This window comes from Rhipicephalus microplus, unplaced genomic scaffold (assembly GCF_043290135.1).
Source record: "Rhipicephalus microplus isolate Deutch F79 unplaced genomic scaffold, USDA_Rmic scaffold_27, whole genome shotgun sequence".
NCBI classification, from domain to species: Eukaryota; Metazoa; Arthropoda; class Arachnida; order Ixodida; family Ixodidae; genus Rhipicephalus; species Rhipicephalus microplus.
In genome coordinates, this window is record NW_027464600.1 from 214,815 (window position 1) to 234,789 (window position 19,975).

Below are 19,975 nucleotides of genomic sequence, written 5' to 3' on the forward strand. Positions count from 1 at the left end.
CAGCTTGGCTTGCAGCCGAATTTGCCTAAACATGGAAACAAGCGAATGAATGCAGTGGCCATTTTTGCGCGGCTACCAAAAATGAGGGCGAACCTTCTAAATAAGTTTGATTAAGCTTTCTGCACCCGAAATTCGCTCTGTATCTTAAAAACATAGCTCTTTCATCGGTAATTTACAACTGGCGAAACCTCTTTACGCCAACTAAATGAAACACGACAAGTGTCTGGAAATGGAGAAATTTAACAGTGCAGGTTGACGACTGTAAAGATTCGAAGTGGATGAATCTCAGTTCAACAGGCACTGCCACCATGCCTTACGTACGGGATCTGTTGCGTGCGTTAGTGCTGAATACCATATATCAGAAATAACGTTAATACGTATACGGTTGCAGGCTACGTAACGTTCTGCACATGCTTGGTGTAGAGCACGTAACACTAACGCTAAAGCTAAATTCTTCCGAGAGGACGACGACGAAGTGATTCTGGCGTCGAACACTGCTGTCACTATATGTAATTTTTCAAAGTTTTTCTGCGACTCTGTGGAAGACACCGTTCCAGTGACTGCGGCGATGGACGTGGGTTTGCCTGGGCTTCCACCGCAACCATCGACGTCGTCCGCAGCTACCTCGAGAAAGCGTACGGGCCACCCGAGTGATGCCGACAGCGAAGACACGCTGATTTACTCTACGGCCAGCGACGAAAGCTCCGATGAAGGCGACTTCGTGCCTGTGACAAGGTGGCAGCGAAAAAGAAGATTGATGATGCCGTCTCCAACAACAAGTAAGAATGTGACGACGACGCGAGAGCCCACGGTACACACAATTCTGCTTGTGCCGGTCGATGCGGCTCATAGTCTCAACCGGCTCAATCGTCAAGTCACGTCTAGGTTTCTTCAGGAACTCGCCCAGGGAGAGATCGCGGACGTGCGGATCAATGGCCGTAAGAATATCCTCGCCGTAGACGTCACTCAGCGAAGCACATTGGAAATGCTGAGCAACGTCAAGATGTTGGATAACATCAATGTTCGCTCACATATACCTGATGGCCGTGACTCTACGGCAGGCGTTATTTACGACGTCGACATTTCCATCAGCGAAAGTGACTTTGCTGCTCTAATCAAACCGGTGTCTGCAGAACTTACTATACTGCAAGCTCGTCGCCTTGGCAAATCACGCTGCGTGAAGCTCGTGTTCAAGGGTGACAGCCTTCCATCGCAAGTCAAGGTCGGCCATTTTCGACACACAGTGCGACCCTTTGTACCGAAGCCCCTTCAATGCCGGAAATATTATAGATTGGGACATGTCAGTGCTGTTTGTACAAGCCTGGCTGTGTGCTCGCTATGCCCAGAATCACATAGCGCAGACGCTTGCCAGGCAGAACTTCGAAAATGTCGAAACTGTCATGGCCCTCACGAAGCATCGTCGAAAGATTGCCCAATCATGAAAACGGAAATGTGAGTGTTGAGGCAAATGGTCCGGGATGGCTCAACTCACAGGGAGGCCGCTGCCCAAGTACGACGCCGGCGGTCTCGTCACCGAAGGCTCCTGAGGAGACCCAGTGCTGAAGCAAGGATCGAACCTCACCAAACAACCGCCGGCATACCACCTCAAGCGTCCAGACACGCCGACAACAGATCCTCCAAGCAAGACAAGAGCATCACCGGCTCGCCTGAAGCATGACCAGCGCTGCCAACGATAGACCCACCGTTTGAGCCACCGCATTGCTCGTCTACAATCACTTCGGAACGAGAATGCGGTGATAGTTGCGACAAAGAAATCGTAGCCATGGTGAAGGCCCTTATGAATACCATTCGTATGCTCCTCACTAGCATTGACAGTCCGGCTGCAAAGAGTGCACTTCAGTCAGTGGATGCGCTGAAGGCGGTTATCAAGTCTGGAAAGGCACCATGGCTCCGCCTCTGCAAGCCTTTCGTGAAGAGGTCAAAGGAGTTTCGATATTTCAGTGGAATGCCCGAGGCCTCCAGCCCCGCATTTCTGATATCCGTCAGTTTGGGTTTAAAAAGCAGTTTCCAATTATTGTTATCTGTGAGCCAAGGCTACACAATGCAATACGACTATCCAGGTACGAAGCCTTCAAGTCCGCTACCTGCAACGAACAGAGTAAAGTCATTGTATATATCAGATGCGACCTTACCTATATCGAGCACCGTGTAGCACATCACGATGACAACCAGTATGTCTGCTAGACGGTTAAACGTAGAGACCTCAATTTCACGCTTGTAGGCGCATATATATCACCTTCAAACCGTTTTGAACCTGAAAGACTACGTGCACTGTTAACAGCCACACCTGGACCATGGATCATCACCGGAGATTTCAACGCTCACCACCCACTATGGGGAAGTCAGAAGACAGACAGTCGCGGAAGGCAAATATTCTCCTTTGCTCTGGAGCAGCAGCTGCTTTGTGTAAATGACGGAAGCTCAACATTTCTACGGGGAACGACATACAGCAGCTGCCTTGACTTGACATTTGTGTCACGATGCCTGAATGGAAAGGTCAAGTGGTTCGAAGACTATGAAACTCATGGAAGCGACCACATACCAACCTATTTGAAGATCAAGGGCCTGGAAAAATCACCAAACCACGACACTTCGACTCGCATCGACTGGACAAAGTTCAGGTCACTGACGGAAAAAACGTGTCAAGAAAATAAAGTGCCTCCTCTTGACACCCTCGAGGATATGATTAGAGGTGCTACTCAAGAAGCGACCTATCATATTCAACATACTTCAGAATATTGTCAACATCAAGCGGAATAGGAACGACTCTGAGCGATCTGTCGTCGCGCAGAAAGAAGATATAGGCGCACTGAGTCCATTCACGACTTGAGGGCGGCAAGGCGCCTACAGCAAAAAATTCAGCGGCGAATCATTTCACTTCAATCCTTTCGCTGGAAATATCTGTGCGAATTTTCGGATCCACACAAGCCTTTGACGCAGACATGGAGGATTGTCCATGGCCTACGAACATCGCCACATCAACATCGCCCCTTCAAGTGTCTTTCTCTCCACCAAGGCCGCACCGAATTTGAAGTAGCAGAAGATTTCTGCATGAAAGTTGCCGGTCATGCGTCCGCGTGCACCACGCGCCACCTAGAAAACGCTCCAGTTTCCAGAGATTCAAGAATGAACACCTTTTTCTCTCTAGACGAACTACAAGCGGCCTTGACGGCATGCAAAGGATCTTCATCGCCTGGTCCGGATGGGATCACGTACATGGCTCTTTGCAACCTCGGAGAAGTAGCTCGACGGGCCCTTCTATCCGTGTACAACGACTCGTGGAGCAGCGGATTTATCCCTCATTCTTGAAAATGCAGCCGCTTCGTCCCTGTGCTTAAACCAGGTAAATCTCCTCTGCACTTGACCTCTTATCACCCCAGCGGGCTTACCAGCTGTTTCGGGAAAGTGATGGAGAGGATGATTTTGACTCGCCTAGAGTGGTACCTGGAGCGCCACGAGGTATATCCTCATGCTTTGACGGGCATTCGGCGTGGGTGGTCCGCAATTGATAACGTTATAGACCTGGTCTCATCTGTTCAGCATCAAAAAAGACTGAAACGTTTATCTGCGGCGTTGTTCTTGGACGTGAAAGGTGCATACGATAACGTATCACATGAAGCCATTATGGATGTCATGGAAAATGTTGGATTAGGGGGTCGGGTTTACCAATGGCTCCACAGCTATCTGAAAGGCAGAACTTTCTTTGTACAGACGGAGAATGGCACAACAACGCACCATTGCAACCGTCGAGGTGTGCCTCAAGGTGGTGTTCTTAGCCCCACACTATTCAATCTAGCGCTACTCGGCCTGGTTGACGCACGTCCAGAATCTGTCCATCTATCAATACATGCAGATGACATTTGCATCTCGGCGTCAGGCGTAACACGCGTTCATTTGCGTGCCCGACTTCAGAGAGCGGCTATAATAGCGACAAAGTACCTGGAAGAACGGGGACTAGACCTGTCATCAGAGAAATGCTCGCTTATAGCATTCACGCATAAGGCTATGAGCCCATATGTTATTAAAATCAACGGACACACGATAAACTACGTGAAGACCCACCGATTCCTCGGAGTCATAGTTGATCGCGACCTCTCCTGGAGCCCTCACATCGCCCACATGAAAACTAAACTCACCATGATCACCCACGTACTCAGGGTTCTTGCTGGAAAAAGATGGGGTGCATCGGTACAAGCAATGCTCCCACTCTACACTGTTCTGTTCCTCAGTTATATGCGATAGAGCTTACCCGTGCTTTGCGGGATTCGAATAACAAACTTACGCGTCCTCCAGTCGATCCAAGCCCAAGCAATGAGAATATGCCTTGGTCTCCCGAGATGCGCGTCTACAGGAGCGACAGTCATCATTGCGCGTGATTATCCAGTCAACGCATACATCCGCGTAGACGCTTTGAGAATGCACATAAGACATTTCGCTCGGCTTCCATCTCATCACCTCGCCTCACTTCGAACTTCCAGGCCCCACTCAGCGTTCAGCGCAACTGTAGCTCAGCATTGCGCAGTGCTTCCACTGCACTTCACGCATGCAGCACAGCCGCCGATACCATTATGGTGCCTACACCCACTCAAAGCCCTTCTTACAATTCCTGGCATGCAAAATAAGAAAAAGTCGTCGCATTTAGCGCTGAAACAGGCCACATTACTCTTCCTGCAAGAGAAGCACAACGGACGCCTTCACATTTACACGGATGGCTCGGTGTCTTCAGTAAGCTCTGCAGGGGCGGTGGTTATTCCCGCGAGGCACATCACAATTAAATTCATGACATCGCATTTGACGTCGTCGACAGCTGCAGAACTTGCAGCCATACGTGCAGCTCTGGAGTTTATAGTGAAAGAACCTTCGGGAATTTTGTCTATCTTCTCGGACTCGAAGGCATCTCTTCAATGTCTTATGTCACCCTTTCGCCATGGACCTAATGAACAGTTAGTAGCTGAAATAAGGCTTCTTCATCACCAAGCAATCGAAAAACAGCACAGCATATTGTATCAGTGGATACAAGGTCATTGCGGTATATATGGCAATGACCGCGCAGATGAGGCCGCTAAATCTGCACACGATGGTACCCAATACACAGCCATCGCGTTCTCAGGGACCGACGCAGCTACAAGACTTCGTTCGCTTGCACGTGACCTCACACTGGTACAGTGGAACTCAACAGACTTCACAAACGCGCGCCTGCATAACTTGAATCCCGATCTGCAGCTTCGTCTTCCCCCAAGGATATCTCGAGCTGAGGAGACTCTTCTATGCCACCTGTGGCTTAGAGTGGCCTTCACGAACGCATACTCTTATCTCATTGGGATGGCCAGCTCTCCTACATGCACTTACTGCAGTTGCGAAGAAACCATCGCACACCTTCTGTGTGAGTGCACCCATTTCAACGCGCAAAGACAAGAACTCACTGCCGCTCTGGATAGACTAGACAATCGGCCTTTGTCGGAACAAAGGATTCTGGGTCATTGGCCGAGCCCATCCTCAGCCCAGAAGGCTTTGAAAGCTTTGCTGCGCTTTTTGCGGACAACTGGCCTCAGAGACAGACTTTAGTGTCTTAGACTCTTTGATGTTGCCTTTCCTCTGTCGCATTTTTTTAGTAATTTCTCCTTCTCTTCGCAACATTTCTTTTTAACATCTTTCATTCCCCTCACCCCTTTCCCAGCACAGGGTGGCCAGCCGGTCTAAGAACTGGCTAACCTCCCTGTCTTTCCGCTTAAACTTACTTCCTTCCTTCCTTCCTTCCTTCCTTCCTTCCTTCCTTCCTTCCTTCCTTCCTTCCTTCCTTCCTTCCCTCCTTCCTTCCTTCCTTCCTTCCTTCCTTCCTTCCTAAATTCTTCCCTTTGCTGTTTTCCGCTATACTATATAAAGCTTTCTAATAACTTGCGGTTGAGGATTTGACGCATCTTAACCACCTTTGAAGTGAGATCGAGGAAGAGAGAGCGGGGAACGAATATGCGGATAATTTCGGCCGTTAGTCAGTTACAGAACCACCGCCTGCCTTTGTTCTGAGCCTTTCATGACATCTTGTTAAGGTTAAGGCTTCCGCAATTCCCAACCATGCAAACTCTTCTGTGAGAACGGAAACGCATCTCTTGCTTCCCTACTTCGCTGTGGCTTTACTTCAGAAGTCTCGGAAGTTACGAATAGTACGTCGGTGCAAGAGCACGCTAGAGGACGCCGTCTTATTCAATTAGGGAAGACTTACGCGAGCGAATCTGCGAAAAAAGTAAACCGTAGACAATAACTTCTCCTACACTGCAATGGCTTTCACTGAACTCGGACCCTTACTCTCTTACCCGATCTCTTGAACGTTCGTGAAAATACGGGAAATGCAACCAATTTGACCTTGCCTCCCGAATAGACAGCACGCATTCTTAGCCCTCAAGGAAAAACTAACACGCTCTGATAATTCCAAAGCCGGCGGACCGATCGCAAAGCTCAGAGCAGCGTGAGCCCTCGCCTCAATCCAGCACGCTAGCTCGGCGCATGTCATTTACTTGCACGTTGCATGCTCGGGCTCTGTAATACACGTGAAACGGCTGATTGTTTATGCAAAGGGCCATCTATTCTGTCCGACTACTTCATCTATACGATAGAAAACGAAGCAGCCAACCTTTGTATATAACACTTTTTTTTCTTGCCAAGAAGATAGCGGAATATCACACTACTATCCGAAGAGCACCTATAGCTTTATATGAGCGCCGACGGGGTTCTTTTAGGAGGAAGGCTGTCGTCGATTTGGTCACCCGTAGTAAAAACCGTTATTGGGCGCGTAGTTATAGGACTGGGGCGGTGCTTTCGCAGGGCGGTTGTGTTGCTACGGGCAGCGTCTTCCTCGGCGCATACTATACCGCAGGAAGACGAGGAGATCGCAGCGAAGGCAGTCTCCCGGAAGCGCGTACAAAAAATGGGTCATATTCTTGCGCGCTCCCCTCGTTTTATGAGGGATATCGCCATGAAGATACACCAGCGTGCATAACGAACCGCCCAACACGACACCATCGTCTGAGGACGGCAATTTCCCGCACTCTACATTTGCACCGTGTCAACAAAGCAGCCCCAACCCCCTCTCTATACCTACTTCTCCCCTATCTTTTCATTCTGCATTTATTTCTATTCGCGCGAAAAGCAAGCTGTTCTCGGAGCTCATTTGTATCTCGGTGAGAGATAAAGAAGATGAAAGTAGGGGAGGGGGGTCAAATTCGCAGTGTGCTCGTTTCCGCTAACGCCACCACTCAAGGGTTTTATTACTATTTTTTGAGCTCTGCACATTATGAATGTATATAGCGAGGCTTTCTATCTAGCGGAGTGGGGAATTGAACCATCCCTCATGGAAATTCGTGTGTTCATATGGTATGTGTAATTGATGGGGGGTTAACGTCTATGAAAGGCGCCGTTTTTAAGGGCTCCGGAAATGTCGACCATCTGGTGATCTTTAGTGTGCACCTAAAGCCAAGTGCGCGGTCCTTCAAAATTCTCGCCTCCACCAGAAATGCAGCCGCTGTCGCCGGGATTCGATCCCGCGACATCTGGATCGACAGTCGAGCACCATAAGCATTAGACTACCATGGCGGGTAATTTGTATGCGTTCGAGTCTACGCATGCGCATTGAAAATCGACTAGATTCCAGGGGAATGGGGAGGTGTTAAACTTCCCTGGCTTCGCCAATGATGCACTTGAAGATAAGCCAGACAGAAAACAACTCAAACTTGTTCTACCTCCGTATCGTTGATTGTTCTTTGAAATGTTATTTTTTGATTTGTAGAATGAAAGTACAACGTAAAAAAACCATAACAACCATTCTACTATCTCCTCCCTTGATGGAATATCATCATTCGGGATTTAAAAAAAAAGAAGTATAGACTGGAGTGGAGAAACCGCTGTGGTGCGACGAGCGTTTGGCTTAACGCTTCCAAAATTCCCTGCATAAGTGTCACTTCGTTTTTGCTTTTTATGTTTTTCGTTCCGTTTCTCATTCTTGATCGCTTTGCTTGGCGAGTGTCGAACGCAGGCGTCATCGTAGCGTACTTCCGAGTATTCTGTCCAGTCTTTGTTCAGCTCTTTTGTCCAGCGGCCTTCTGCGTTTTTAGGTGACGCTCGATTCCGCCGCCACTTTTTCGCGGCATGTTTCTCTGGACATTGTTCACGACCGAACTCCATTATCCCCTCGAGTTGGGGGCGCCTGTAGAAGAAGGACTTTAGCGACACTCGCCGTCGCCACCGCCTGTCGACTCGAACCGCCACTTCGACTCGCGGGTTTCTTTTTGTCGCTGCAGGGGCAGCCGGGGCGGTATCGTACGGGAAACTGCACCTCTTTCCCACAATTTTTCACGACTTTCTGTTTAGTCTATCCTTCACTTATCGAGGCTTCGTTTCTTCGCCTTTTCTGGAACCCCATTTTGCCGATAACGTATAATTCTGTACTTGGATGTTTGTGAGTTCTCTGCATCCTTCGTGCAATGGTTAACCAAGTTGATCAAGAGAACCTTTTTCATCGGAATGACTGCTGAAATTCTGCTCTGAGAATGTAAGTTAGCCGCACACTTTCGATCCCAATCAGCTAAGCCAAGCAGAACATTGAAAAATCCGCGGTTTAAGTCATGTTCCTGAAATTCCAGGGATAAAGCTAACGTTTCAAGATAGCATTACAAAAGGTGGCTCTGCTGTTACATGACACCTACTCGTACCGATGGCGGATCTGTGCTGATGGGTTGGTCTCGCCAATCAACTCACCAGTCAGGTGATAATATAATACCGACTGCAGTGATGAGAATAAAGTTTAAATTTTCGCACGTAACGACATATACTGCTCCAGAGCTTGTTTCTGTAAGGGCTGCATTGATGCATCAAATAAAAAAAAAACAGTTACCATCAAGTTTGAGCGAAAGGATCGAATAATGGCTACCAGGACATAAAGATATTTCTATTAATCAATAAGGCCACGAAGCAGCCCAATTAGCACTTAAAGGAACCCGAGTTGTTTTGATACCTCTGTCAACGACGTACGTGCCAAGAAAACTACACTTCCGGGCTCAAACATCTGTGCGCACTTTTTGGCGGTCTCATAACTTGATAAGGTGTCATCTACACCAATTTGATCCTTTGTTAATGCCGCAACTGCCATAGCAAACTTCTCGTTCCGATGTGAAGCTCTTGTGTGATTCCTGTGCAATGAAACACACAATGGGACACGTCATGTGCAGCGGCGCTTTCTATGACCCTCACTCATTCTCACATCATATGATTCTCGGATAACTGAACTCGAAACCGTTTTCTTCAACCAAAGTTCTAAAATCTTGGACATATCTGCCTGGCAGCCACAGGAGGCAATGAAAGTGCTCCGAAAATAATCAGTCAACAGGCCTCTGCCACCGCCTGTAGACCCGATGTGCTCCTCCAAGTGTGCGCGTGCTTCTGTCAATCCTTCTATTTTCTTTCATTTCTCTATTCGCCTCTTCATTTGTTCCCTCTGTGAAAGGTAGCAAACTGGGCATGCGTATAGTTAACCCCCCTTCCTCTCCTTGCTACATCTCAACCTCTTCTAATCCTTGGAGTAACTAGGTGGTCACCGATACACTGAACGTAATTGTGATTCAGTCATGTGATTCACTGATTGCGTGACTAAAAAAAAACTTAGTTTTCACCATTGTGACTTACTTTGATGATACACATTAATGTCATCTTTTCTTTTTCACCGAAAGTTTCAAGATGCGAACGACTTGAAATGCATTATCTATAAACATCGCGACCGACGAGGCGCAAATAAACATAAATTCAGACAGTCAATGGCAGAGTGTGTATTTGAGAATCAGAACTTGGCGTTGTCCCCGACATTTCCAAAACGCGTGAGATAACGAGAACACGTGTGATTCGTGGAAAGTAAGAGAAAAGATACATTCATCACGAAACTTTATAGTGCGACAGAGGGGGGGGGGGGCGACAAATATCTAAATTGAGCATGAATATCAAACAAGTCTACTCCACTCTATAGAGTTGAAATGAAAAAAAAAAAAACGGAAGGCAGCAGCCAGGGCACACAGATCATTATAAGCGCCATGTTCAAGAGTTTTAATATACATGACTGTTTCGTTGTGGTTTTATATTCGCCAACATCTCAGACGCCGTGTACTCTAGTTCTGATTCAGAAAACTGCCGAGTTTTTTTGTGTTTAATGAAAAAAAGAATTCGGCTATCGAATCATGCCATGACGACACACTGTTCAAAAAGACACGGCGATGGTAGGAACAACATAAAACGTCAGCAGGCCGCTAGTCTAACACAGCAAACACACACCTCCCGCCAAAGCGCTGCAGCGCAGTCCTTGAAAAGAACACAAAGGAAAAGCGGGGAATCGTTTAATGGAGCGACGGTGGCGGTATTTTCTGGCCCGGAGCCAACCGGCGATACGCGCTCAGAGAAGCCGAGGAAGGTGGGATGGGGATGGCACATAAAGCTGCGAAAAAACAAGCGTCAGCATAGCTCCTATCAACGTCAAAACTCGATAAAAAAAGAAGAAGAAAACAGAAGTGAGGTGGAGACGGGAATTAGGGCGAGGAAATACACGGTGGCCGAACGCTTTCGCCTTCATTCCGCTTTGGTGACAACGTCTGCAGCATCTTCCTCCTCACCAGTCAGCCCACAAATCAAAGCGGTGCGTTTCATCGGGTGCTTCCGCGTTGTAGATGCAACCGCAGAGGTATATAAGAAAAGCGTGCGTGTGCTACACGCAGTGCACAATGTGACATCGAGCGATTGCGGTACTCTATGGCGCGCACTGATGCGCTCTTCTATCGGAGTTTGTTATTTCGCCGGTGGCTGCACTGTTTGTGTGCCGGTGATATGTGCGCTCGTTTTCACTTTCAGAGGTAATGCAGGCGCCGCTTTAGGGAGAGTGTCGTAGGGTGTTTCTGTGCGTGACACCGAAACGACAACAAGGCAACGTCGTCAGAAAAAGGGGCTGTTTTCAGTGCATTATGCAGATATGGCGAGTCAGTTTATGCGTATGCAGATAATAAAAATTTGTAAGATTTTCACACGCCAGAGAAACAGTATCATTACGTCACATACCGTAGTGGAGGGCTCCAGTGGTTTAAATCGCGTGGTGCAAAGACACCACACATTGATTGATTGATTGATATGTGGGGTTTAGCGTCCCAAAACCACCATATGATTATGAGAGACGCCGTAGTGGAGGGCTCCGGAAATTTCGACCACCTGGGGTTCTTTAACGTACACCCAAATCTGAGCACACGGGCCTACAACACTTCCGCCTCCATCGGCAATGCAGCCGCTGCAGCCGGGATTTGAACCCGCGACCTGCGGGTCAGCAGCCGAGTACCTTAGCCACTATACCACCGCGGCGGGGCAAAAAGACACCGCGCATTGCAGCGGTGTTGAACATTTCGGCCCCTTCGAAATACAAACGCCGTAATTGACCCCCAAACCATCGATTCAGCAGCCGAGCAACGTAGCCGCCCTATCACTGCGATGGACTTGTTCATGCGGTGCACTTAGGTAAAATTCTAGGATAGTCAGAAGTGCGCCCAAAGAAATTCTCAATAACGCGACAGTGTAAAACATGCATTCTTCCACAACTTTTATTTTAATTTTTCAAGTAGCTGTGAAACATAATAATTCGTGAACGTCCTTGCTATGTGGACGTTCATTTTTTATTGGGACCTTCTCCCGCGTGTTCCTTGCTCCATTGTGTTGGCAACATTACGAGCAAAAAATATCATTACACAGACAACGAGTAGGCGGCATCACACGTAGTATTAAATTTTTTCTAAATGTTACGATTAGAATAGCGCCTAATAATTGCAGATCAAGTGACATATCTTACATGACAAAGCAGGCTTCATTATTACGACAAAAAAGAGAGAAAAACGGCAGCCTATCCACGGGGTGAATGATGGAGAGTGGAGCGAAGCATCCGTCCGTCCATTCCTTCTTGCTTCCGTCCGTCCATGCGTCCGTCTTAGCAAATTGCAAGCATCTTTCAAATAGAATAATTAGTTAAAAATGGTCTAGATGAGTGCGTTTGAATAGCAGCTGTGGGTAGCTTTATAATAAGTGATGTCCTAGACTTTGGGTAGAACTTGCACCTAAGTGTGTCCGTGTGAATGTTGTTTTGCAAGGTGAACTCCTGCAAGCGAACATATCCATTGGCATGTTATTTTATGTGTTTGTTCCAGTTTGCTATATGCGTTATCGCCATGCTTCATTTTTATTTTCGGATAACATTTATTTCTCTCTTTTTTGTACTGCAGTACTTACAAATATGGAGAAGTGGAAGGAATGTAAATCGCAATCTATTCACAGGAAGCAAACCATAACAGTACAAAACCGGATAGAACAGGGCACGACATAATCAAAGAAGGCAGAACAGGACAGAACAAAAAAGGACAGGACAGAATGAACCAGAGGGAGACAGAGCCCAACAGGACACTTCAGAACCCAACAATACAGTACAGGACAAGACAAAAGAGCACAGAACAGTTCAAAACGAAACAGGAGAGGAGAAGACGCAACATTGCAGAGCAGTACATTACAGGGCAAAAAAAGGATAGGACAGGGCAGGAAATGATGCTACAGGAGCGGAAGGGAGAGAACAGGACTGACGTTTGTGTATCTGACGCTTTTCGTTTGCGAAGTTCACGACCATGACATTATGCATTGCACCTTGTTCCATCGCAAGCAACTATGGCTACAACGGTATCGACGAGTTCACCAGTCGTGCCAAGGACGCCGGCATCTGTGTGGCCAACTCGCACGCCATTCCAACGGATGCGGACGATGAGGACTATAATGTGGTGGTGCGCAGCATCGACAAGTTTGGCACAGCCAAAGTGGTGGTCTGCTTCTGCGAAGGTTTCACCGTGCAAGCGCTTATCAACGCCACCGCCAGGCTCAAGGTCGCCGGGAAATACATCTTCTTCGGCAGGTGAGCAATATAATGATAGCAATAACTCCTGCAGCGGACAATAACTCCTCGAATCATGCTTCGACCGTGGACTTATGTCGGCAGTAACCATTTTAGAATCTCGTCCGAGACGTCATTGCGGACGAAGGCGACAAATGGGCGTTTTGCTGCGCTGTTACAATTTTTCAAGAGAGTCACTTGTTCGGCGGGTGGAGGGCAATGGTAGGAACGTTCAAACGACCCCCCCTACCCCAGAATTTTTTTTTTGCTTTACATGTGCATATATGCACGTACGCACAAAAACGTGTAAGGCATGCTTAGATTAACCAAGCGTATATAATATATTCATGACTAAGACAGAAAGGAAGAGTATAAAAAAAATTCGGCGGATCCCACGTACTTGGGAATCGACATTATGCGAAGCATGCAGATAGAAAGCGACTATGTTAGAATTTTTTATTGAACGACACGCCATGAAATGACGTTAAATATATGTACAAATGTTGCACGCACAGACATATGCTAAAGAGTTGCAGATGTTTATATAACCAGTTGTTTGCATTTGTGCAACGATGCCAACTGGGACATGCGTATTAGCAACACCAGAAGCTGACATGAGGCGCTGATGCTCACGAGTATGCTGGCTCTGGACACTGCTACATAAATCAACTTCAGCGCATGGCATTTAATCACTATTGACGTTAACCCGACGTCAAATCAATCAAATCAAAATCCTAGTTTCACCATTTCATACAAATGTGAAAAAGAAAGAACTGGAGAAAACGCCGATAGTTCTTCGGCTTGACAAAGCTCCGGTCCCCCAGGCAGACAGTGGTGAAGTTTATTTCAAAACGATAGAAGAAAGCATGTTACAAAGTATAAAGCATTAAAGCAATAATAACATTTCAACTGAATATAAAATAAACATTGCGATGAAGGAAGAGAAATATATAAATTAAAAAACATCTATACAGCAACTACAAAGTACAACCGAGAAACACTTTTTTTATGACATAGAAAATTAATATAACAGCAGCATGCTATCAACAACCGGTGGGATTTTGTTTTCTGATCCTATTTTAATGAGCCGTTACGGCAACAGGTCCAACATTTTAGTTTTGTTTAGCGGTAACACATCAACACTCTGTCTGTTGAAATGGTTAAGTAGGGAAGGCAGTGTATGACAAAGGCGCTGTTTTCCATAATTTGTACGAGCAAAAGGAATTTGCCGTGGAGCCTGACGGCGAAATGAATATGTACTTTTGTTTTCTTGTAGATCAGCGAGGGTTAAAAATGAATCTAGCTTTCCTAGCATAGCACTCTGTAGCATTGTAGAGTTTTCAGCTTCCAAATATCACCAGCTTTTATTATTTTAATTTGCCGAAAAAGCTCTTCCGTATGTTCAGAAAAAGAAACATTCGCAACAGCTCGAACTGCCTTTTTTGAAGTGTTTACATCCTCTAATTATTTTGTGCGGTGGTGTTTCCCCATTTGAGTGAGCAATAAGTGAGTGAAAGAGAGCATGATAAATGAGGCGCTTAATTTTATAGGGCAATGTATTTCGATAGCGATTTAAAATACCAATAACTTTTCGCACTTTCGCACACACATTGTCAACATGAGCATTCCAGGACATATGCTCGGCGAATATAACTCCGAGTGTTTTCACAGAGGACGTAATGGTAATCTTATATGGACCCAGAACAATGTTATCTGGTAATGTAGTAGAACTTCCTTGGGCATGAAAAATGACACATTTTGTTTTGGCTTCATTAAGAATCAAGTAGTTTGCCTTTGACCAGCGTTGAATTTCGTTACAGACAGTGCTAGCTATAGGCATTATTTCTTCAAAGTCTTTTCCTGTAAAGAAAATTGAGCAGTCATCTGCAAAAGCGACAACCTTACACATATCACTAATTTCTACGATGTCATTACTGTAATAAAGCAAAAATATCGGGCCAAGGATGCTACCTTAAGGCACACCCGCTGTTAGAGGTTTCGTTTGTGACCTATTTTCATTAATTTCAACAAATTGATGTCGACTTTTTAAATAAGATCGGATAAGTTCAAGTGTTATTCCTCGGAAGCCATATCTTTCTAGTTTCGTAAGCAACAGTTGGTGGTTGACTCTATTAAATGCTTTGCTAAAGTCTAAGTATAACCCTAATGTTAGAAGCTTTTTTTCAATGTCCTTGAAGAATAAGATCCTTTTGTATATTTAATACACTTTCCGTAGACCGTCTTTTTCGAAAATTGTGCTGAAACTTGGTTAGCAAGGTATGTTTCTGCGAAAAATTATCAATACGGACGTTGATAATATTTTCGAGGCCCTTCGATAATATAGGAAGAATAGAAATTGGTCTATAGTTGCCATTATTGTTTTTATCACCCCCTTTATGTAAAACTATTACTCGGGCTACTTGCATATTGCCAGGGAAAACTCCAGTCGACAAGGATGCGTTAAAAATGTGCGTTATAACAGGAGCGAGAAGGTCTGTGGCATACTTAATTGGTCTGATTTCTAAATCGTCCATATCTTTACTGCGGCTATTTTTCAGACATGAAAATGTTGCAATCACCTCAGAAGTGTTAGTAGGCTTTAGAAATATAAACTCCCTTAACGAGGTTTGATGCAGTGTGGGCTGAATGCCGTGATCTACACATCTCACTTTCACAAAGAAATCATTGAATAGGTCCGCAAGTTCTGTGCCGCCTATAGAAATACCATCGATATTCAGTGTATCTATTCATGTAGTGGCTGGCCTGCGATTTAGTGTATCGCTTATTTTTCCCATACATTGTTATTTTGGCGCATACAATCATTATTAAATATACGCGTGTAGTAGTCATTTTTTGCCTTTTCTTTTTCTTTGTCCAATTTATTTTGAAGTTGTTTATATTCTTTCCACTTTGACAAGTCCTTTGACTCGACAAAACACTTGTAAAGTTTATTTTTTTGTTGATTAATCTTATGAATTCTTTCGAAATCCAGGGCTTGCGCGATGGCTTTTGATTTCGGTAGCGCTGAATTGGAAATGATTTAAAGTAAAGCATTTTCAGTTTGTTCATAAACTTGTCATATGACTCATCGGCATCCCTAATGGAAAATATGCCAGTCCAATCTGTTTCGCGCACAGCTTCTCGGAATTTATCAAGTGACTGAGCCGATATCTTGCGGTACGTTGTATTACTAGTAAACGTGCTTTTAGTTGGCGTCTTTCGTTCGAGAAAAAGATATATGGGCATGTGATCACTGATGTCATGGCTTAAGATTCCAGATTTTGAATTATCGATAGTCGAGTTTATTATGAAAGTGTCTAGTAACGATGACGTCGAAGCGGTTACACGTGTTGGTGCTTTGATTACACTGTAGAAGTCATTGCACTCCAGGATTTACAAAAACTGTGCAGTAGCTGCTGTACTTGTCGTCATGTTGATATTAAAGTCCCGACCAAGTGTAAGTAGGTAGCCATTCATTTACAAATAACAGCAGATTGTCTAAAACTGAAAGAAGGCAGAGGGGCGGGCATTAGGGGGTCGATATAAGACCCCAAATACTGTTTTTTCTTTTTTAATGCATAGAACTTCGTTATCTTCGGTAGCGACGCTATATTCTCGAAGAATATCATAACCATTTAAAGAAGTTAAAATCGCAACGCCGCCACCTCGGCCCTCCTTGTGATTTACATTGAAATGTTCGTATCCTTGAAGTGCACAGTACTCCGAGTCATCATTATACCAGGTTTCCGTAAACATCAAAACTTCAAAATTGAGGTTACATGATTCGATTAGCACAGTGACCTCATCCGTTTTGTTCAACAGCGACCTTGGATTTAGATGCACAATTTTTAGCAGTTTGTCTTTGTTAGTAATGTTGTGCTTCGTAATGATGTCGCCTGGACACACATAGCCTGAAGGCTCCATCTCTATTCTGGGCATGAATATATTGTAGTGTCTGTGATTTATGTGTTCGTTATCTCGTTCAAATCGCTTTCACGCATTATGCGGACAACAGGCGAAGTCTCCGTGCGGCGCGCATGAATAGTGCCATTTTTCGTTCACAGAAATTTCCAGCTGTGTTCTCGTTTGCGCGCTATTGCCATTCCGAGCATTTTCTTCACTTCAGGGCGAAGATGATTATTTACGAACACAGGAGATTCAGCAGGTAGGCCGAAAGAGGCATTTGTTAGTCTTTTCTTGCGCGACTTCTGAAGCATGCCGTTGATCGCGTTTTTCTCTCCGCTGAAACTGAACAATTATATTGGTTTGACCAACCTGCTTTGTTCGAACCCTGTGGCAAACGTCAATGTCCTCAGGGGTTATAGTCTCGCCAACTTCCTCTCCAATTTTTTGGAGTACTTCAACAAGGTTCTCATTTGGTTTTTCGGCTATTCATTTAATTTCCCAATTCCGATTTCGCGAGTACTGCTCAGACTGCAAGAGGCTTGATTGGCAGTGCGCCAGTTTCTTTTCCAAAGAAAAAACTTTGTGCTGTAGCACAACGTTTTTTTTCTTGAGCGCATTATTTTCCTTTAAAGTTGCCACTAGTTTTTCATTGGTGTTATCTAGGGTCTTGCTGAAGAAATCCATGCTCTTCTTCATTTCATCAATTTCAGTGCGCAGATTTCTTTCTTCTGATCGGAAGCCTCGCTCTAGCGCTTCTTTCATTTGCTTCCACTCATTTTTGATTTCATCTTTGAAATCATGGATCAGTCTCGAAACTTCCTTGTTCATGTTAGTTACTACCGACAACACGAAGAAAATCACATAAAACAATCACATATACAAAACACCGGGCAGCAGTGGCAGCTATTCAAGACTAGAACCAATTTTATGCTCTGAGAAGAGCGCCACTAACCTGCAAAACGCAGAAAAAATTGTTCAGCTTGTGCCTAGAACGTCGCCACTGCTGCCGAATGCAATCCTCGGTGAAGGGGCAGTCTTTATATATATGCAGATGGTCACGTGGTCCCGGAGATCACACGGACCTGGAATCAGTCGCCTCCTGGTGTTCTGCACATTGTGCTTGCTTCTGTGGGGCAGTCGATAATAATGGCACGTGTGTGATGATGCGCAGTGGTCTCAGTTGCTCCCAGGTGCACGGCGAAACTGCAAAACGCAGAAGAAATTGTTCAGCTTGTGCCTAGAACGTCGCCACTGCTGCCGAATGGGCGTACGTGACGGCTGTATCAAAGGAGTACATATGTTTCGTTTGTAAAATTGGGCAGGCAACCAATATTGACATTTCACGAAGATTAGCACCTCTTTGAAAACTAGTTTCGAGACCTGGCATAGCTTTGTGGTAAAATGCTTCATTGCAACGCAGAATGCTTCGGTTCAATTCGAGCTGGGACCCTGACATTTATTCTTTGCATGCCTCGGGTCAACGCTACCGATGTCGCGTATTTCCTTCCGCTCGCGCGTTAAAATTGCCCGTGTAGGAAGGAAAATAGGAGGAGAAGAACAGCGGAGAGATTAACCATGTTCTTGTTGTTCCTGGGTAGATACTAAGTGTCAATGGCCTGTGGCACATGTCCGCATACCAGTGGCACATACCCACTCGTGGGTATGTGCCACTGTCTAGCGGGAAGTGTTTGATGACGTACGCGACGGGATTGTGACATTATTCATGTCTTGACCAGCGCGTCATATTCGTCAAACCAACTTACCCTTCCATGCTGAATTTATTTCACGCCAAGTTAAGGGGGGACCACGAGAGCACCCAAACGTAAACGGCTAGATAGATACGCTCAAAGTCGCCGAAGTTCACTTAGAAACGCTTCGCATTTAAAAGACCGAGAGAAAGGAAAGAAAGAAAAGAATAAAGGCAGAGAAGGATATCGAAATCGAGAGGAATAGACGAAAAGACACAGACACAAAACAGATATAAAAAGACAAACAGAGCAAGTCTGGCCATGTGTAGCTTAGTATACCAAGGCATGGGAAAGGGACAGGGTGGAGGGTATAAGCCTAGGCAAGCCAAGACCAGCTACGTGCTCACCAGCTCTCCTGTTACCCAGCCTTGCGAGATTTAGTGCAAGCTGCGCCAATTTCTTCTCTGTAAATGTAAGTGCTAGGCTTTTTGGACCAGGAAAATTCGTTGCTTCTATTTAGTACACCCTGTATGGCAGAGTACCGGTATTGGAATACATTGCTACCGAAGCGCCAAGACAAATAGAAAGCAAAGACTAGCGTGAGTCTGGAACTTACGGGCCACAGAGCGCACGACAATGACGTGATCAACCCGAAGCGGGAGGACACCTGCATGGAGGGAACATGCCTCAGTGGGCACCAGCGACCCAAGAAAACTACCGGTCACCTCATTTACCAGCTCCTAAGTCGAAACTGAAAGCACGTTTTCAGATACTGTTTAGGGCAAGAAATATCTCTCTTTAGTTTTCCAGATAAAAGGAACGTGCGTACAGTTCAAGAAAATCTCTCACAGTTTTCCAAGTAGCTCAAAAGAACATTTATTTGAATGTATTTTGCCAAATAAGTGAAAGAAAGTGTAGAAAATCAGTGGGCTATTTTTTTAAAGCTCTTTTTAACCACCGATGTAATTAAGGTACATCGGTGAACAAAACCGGATGTCATCAAGATGCATATCGGATTTGCTGATCAGGCGAGTTGTTATCCCATAACTGCAACATGTATTAGAGTGGGAGATATAAAAAGAGAACCAGGATAAACACTTAGAAACAGGCAAGCGCTATTCTGTCGCCTTCGGCGCCTGCTCGACTTTTCGTCTGCGGGGGCACATCAGTGTCGTATTATGGCGGGCGGGCAGGCATTGTAGGAGGCATGTTGTGATTCATTTTTATACGCATTGTCCTAGTACATGCTGCAGTTATATAAACCAGTAGCCTCTCTAAAGCATCGTGTCTAGTCTGAACGCCCCGCAACTTCCTTAAAACAGCCCTGTAATTGTTTTTCGTGTTGTGAGGCTTGTGCGGGGCCAAGAATATAGCTAGCACCACAATGCCCACCTTGCTGCGTTGCCAAAGCTGATGTCAGAGT

The 19,975-nt window shown here is 45.6% G+C and overlaps 1 protein-coding gene across 1 annotated transcript in view; it reads left to right on the forward strand.

The window, feature by feature from the left end:
* Positions 1–12,698: 12,698 nt before the first annotated feature.
* LOC142786649 (metabotropic glutamate receptor 5-like) overlaps positions 12,699–19,975 on the forward strand; it is a 55,133-nt gene continuing 47,856 nt past the window's right edge. Inside the window, exon 1 of the mRNA XM_075884281.1 lies at positions 12,699–12,979. Coding sequence (XP_075740396.1) covers positions 12,699–12,979 — 281 coding nt within the window. The remainder of the gene's footprint in view (positions 12,980–19,975) is intronic.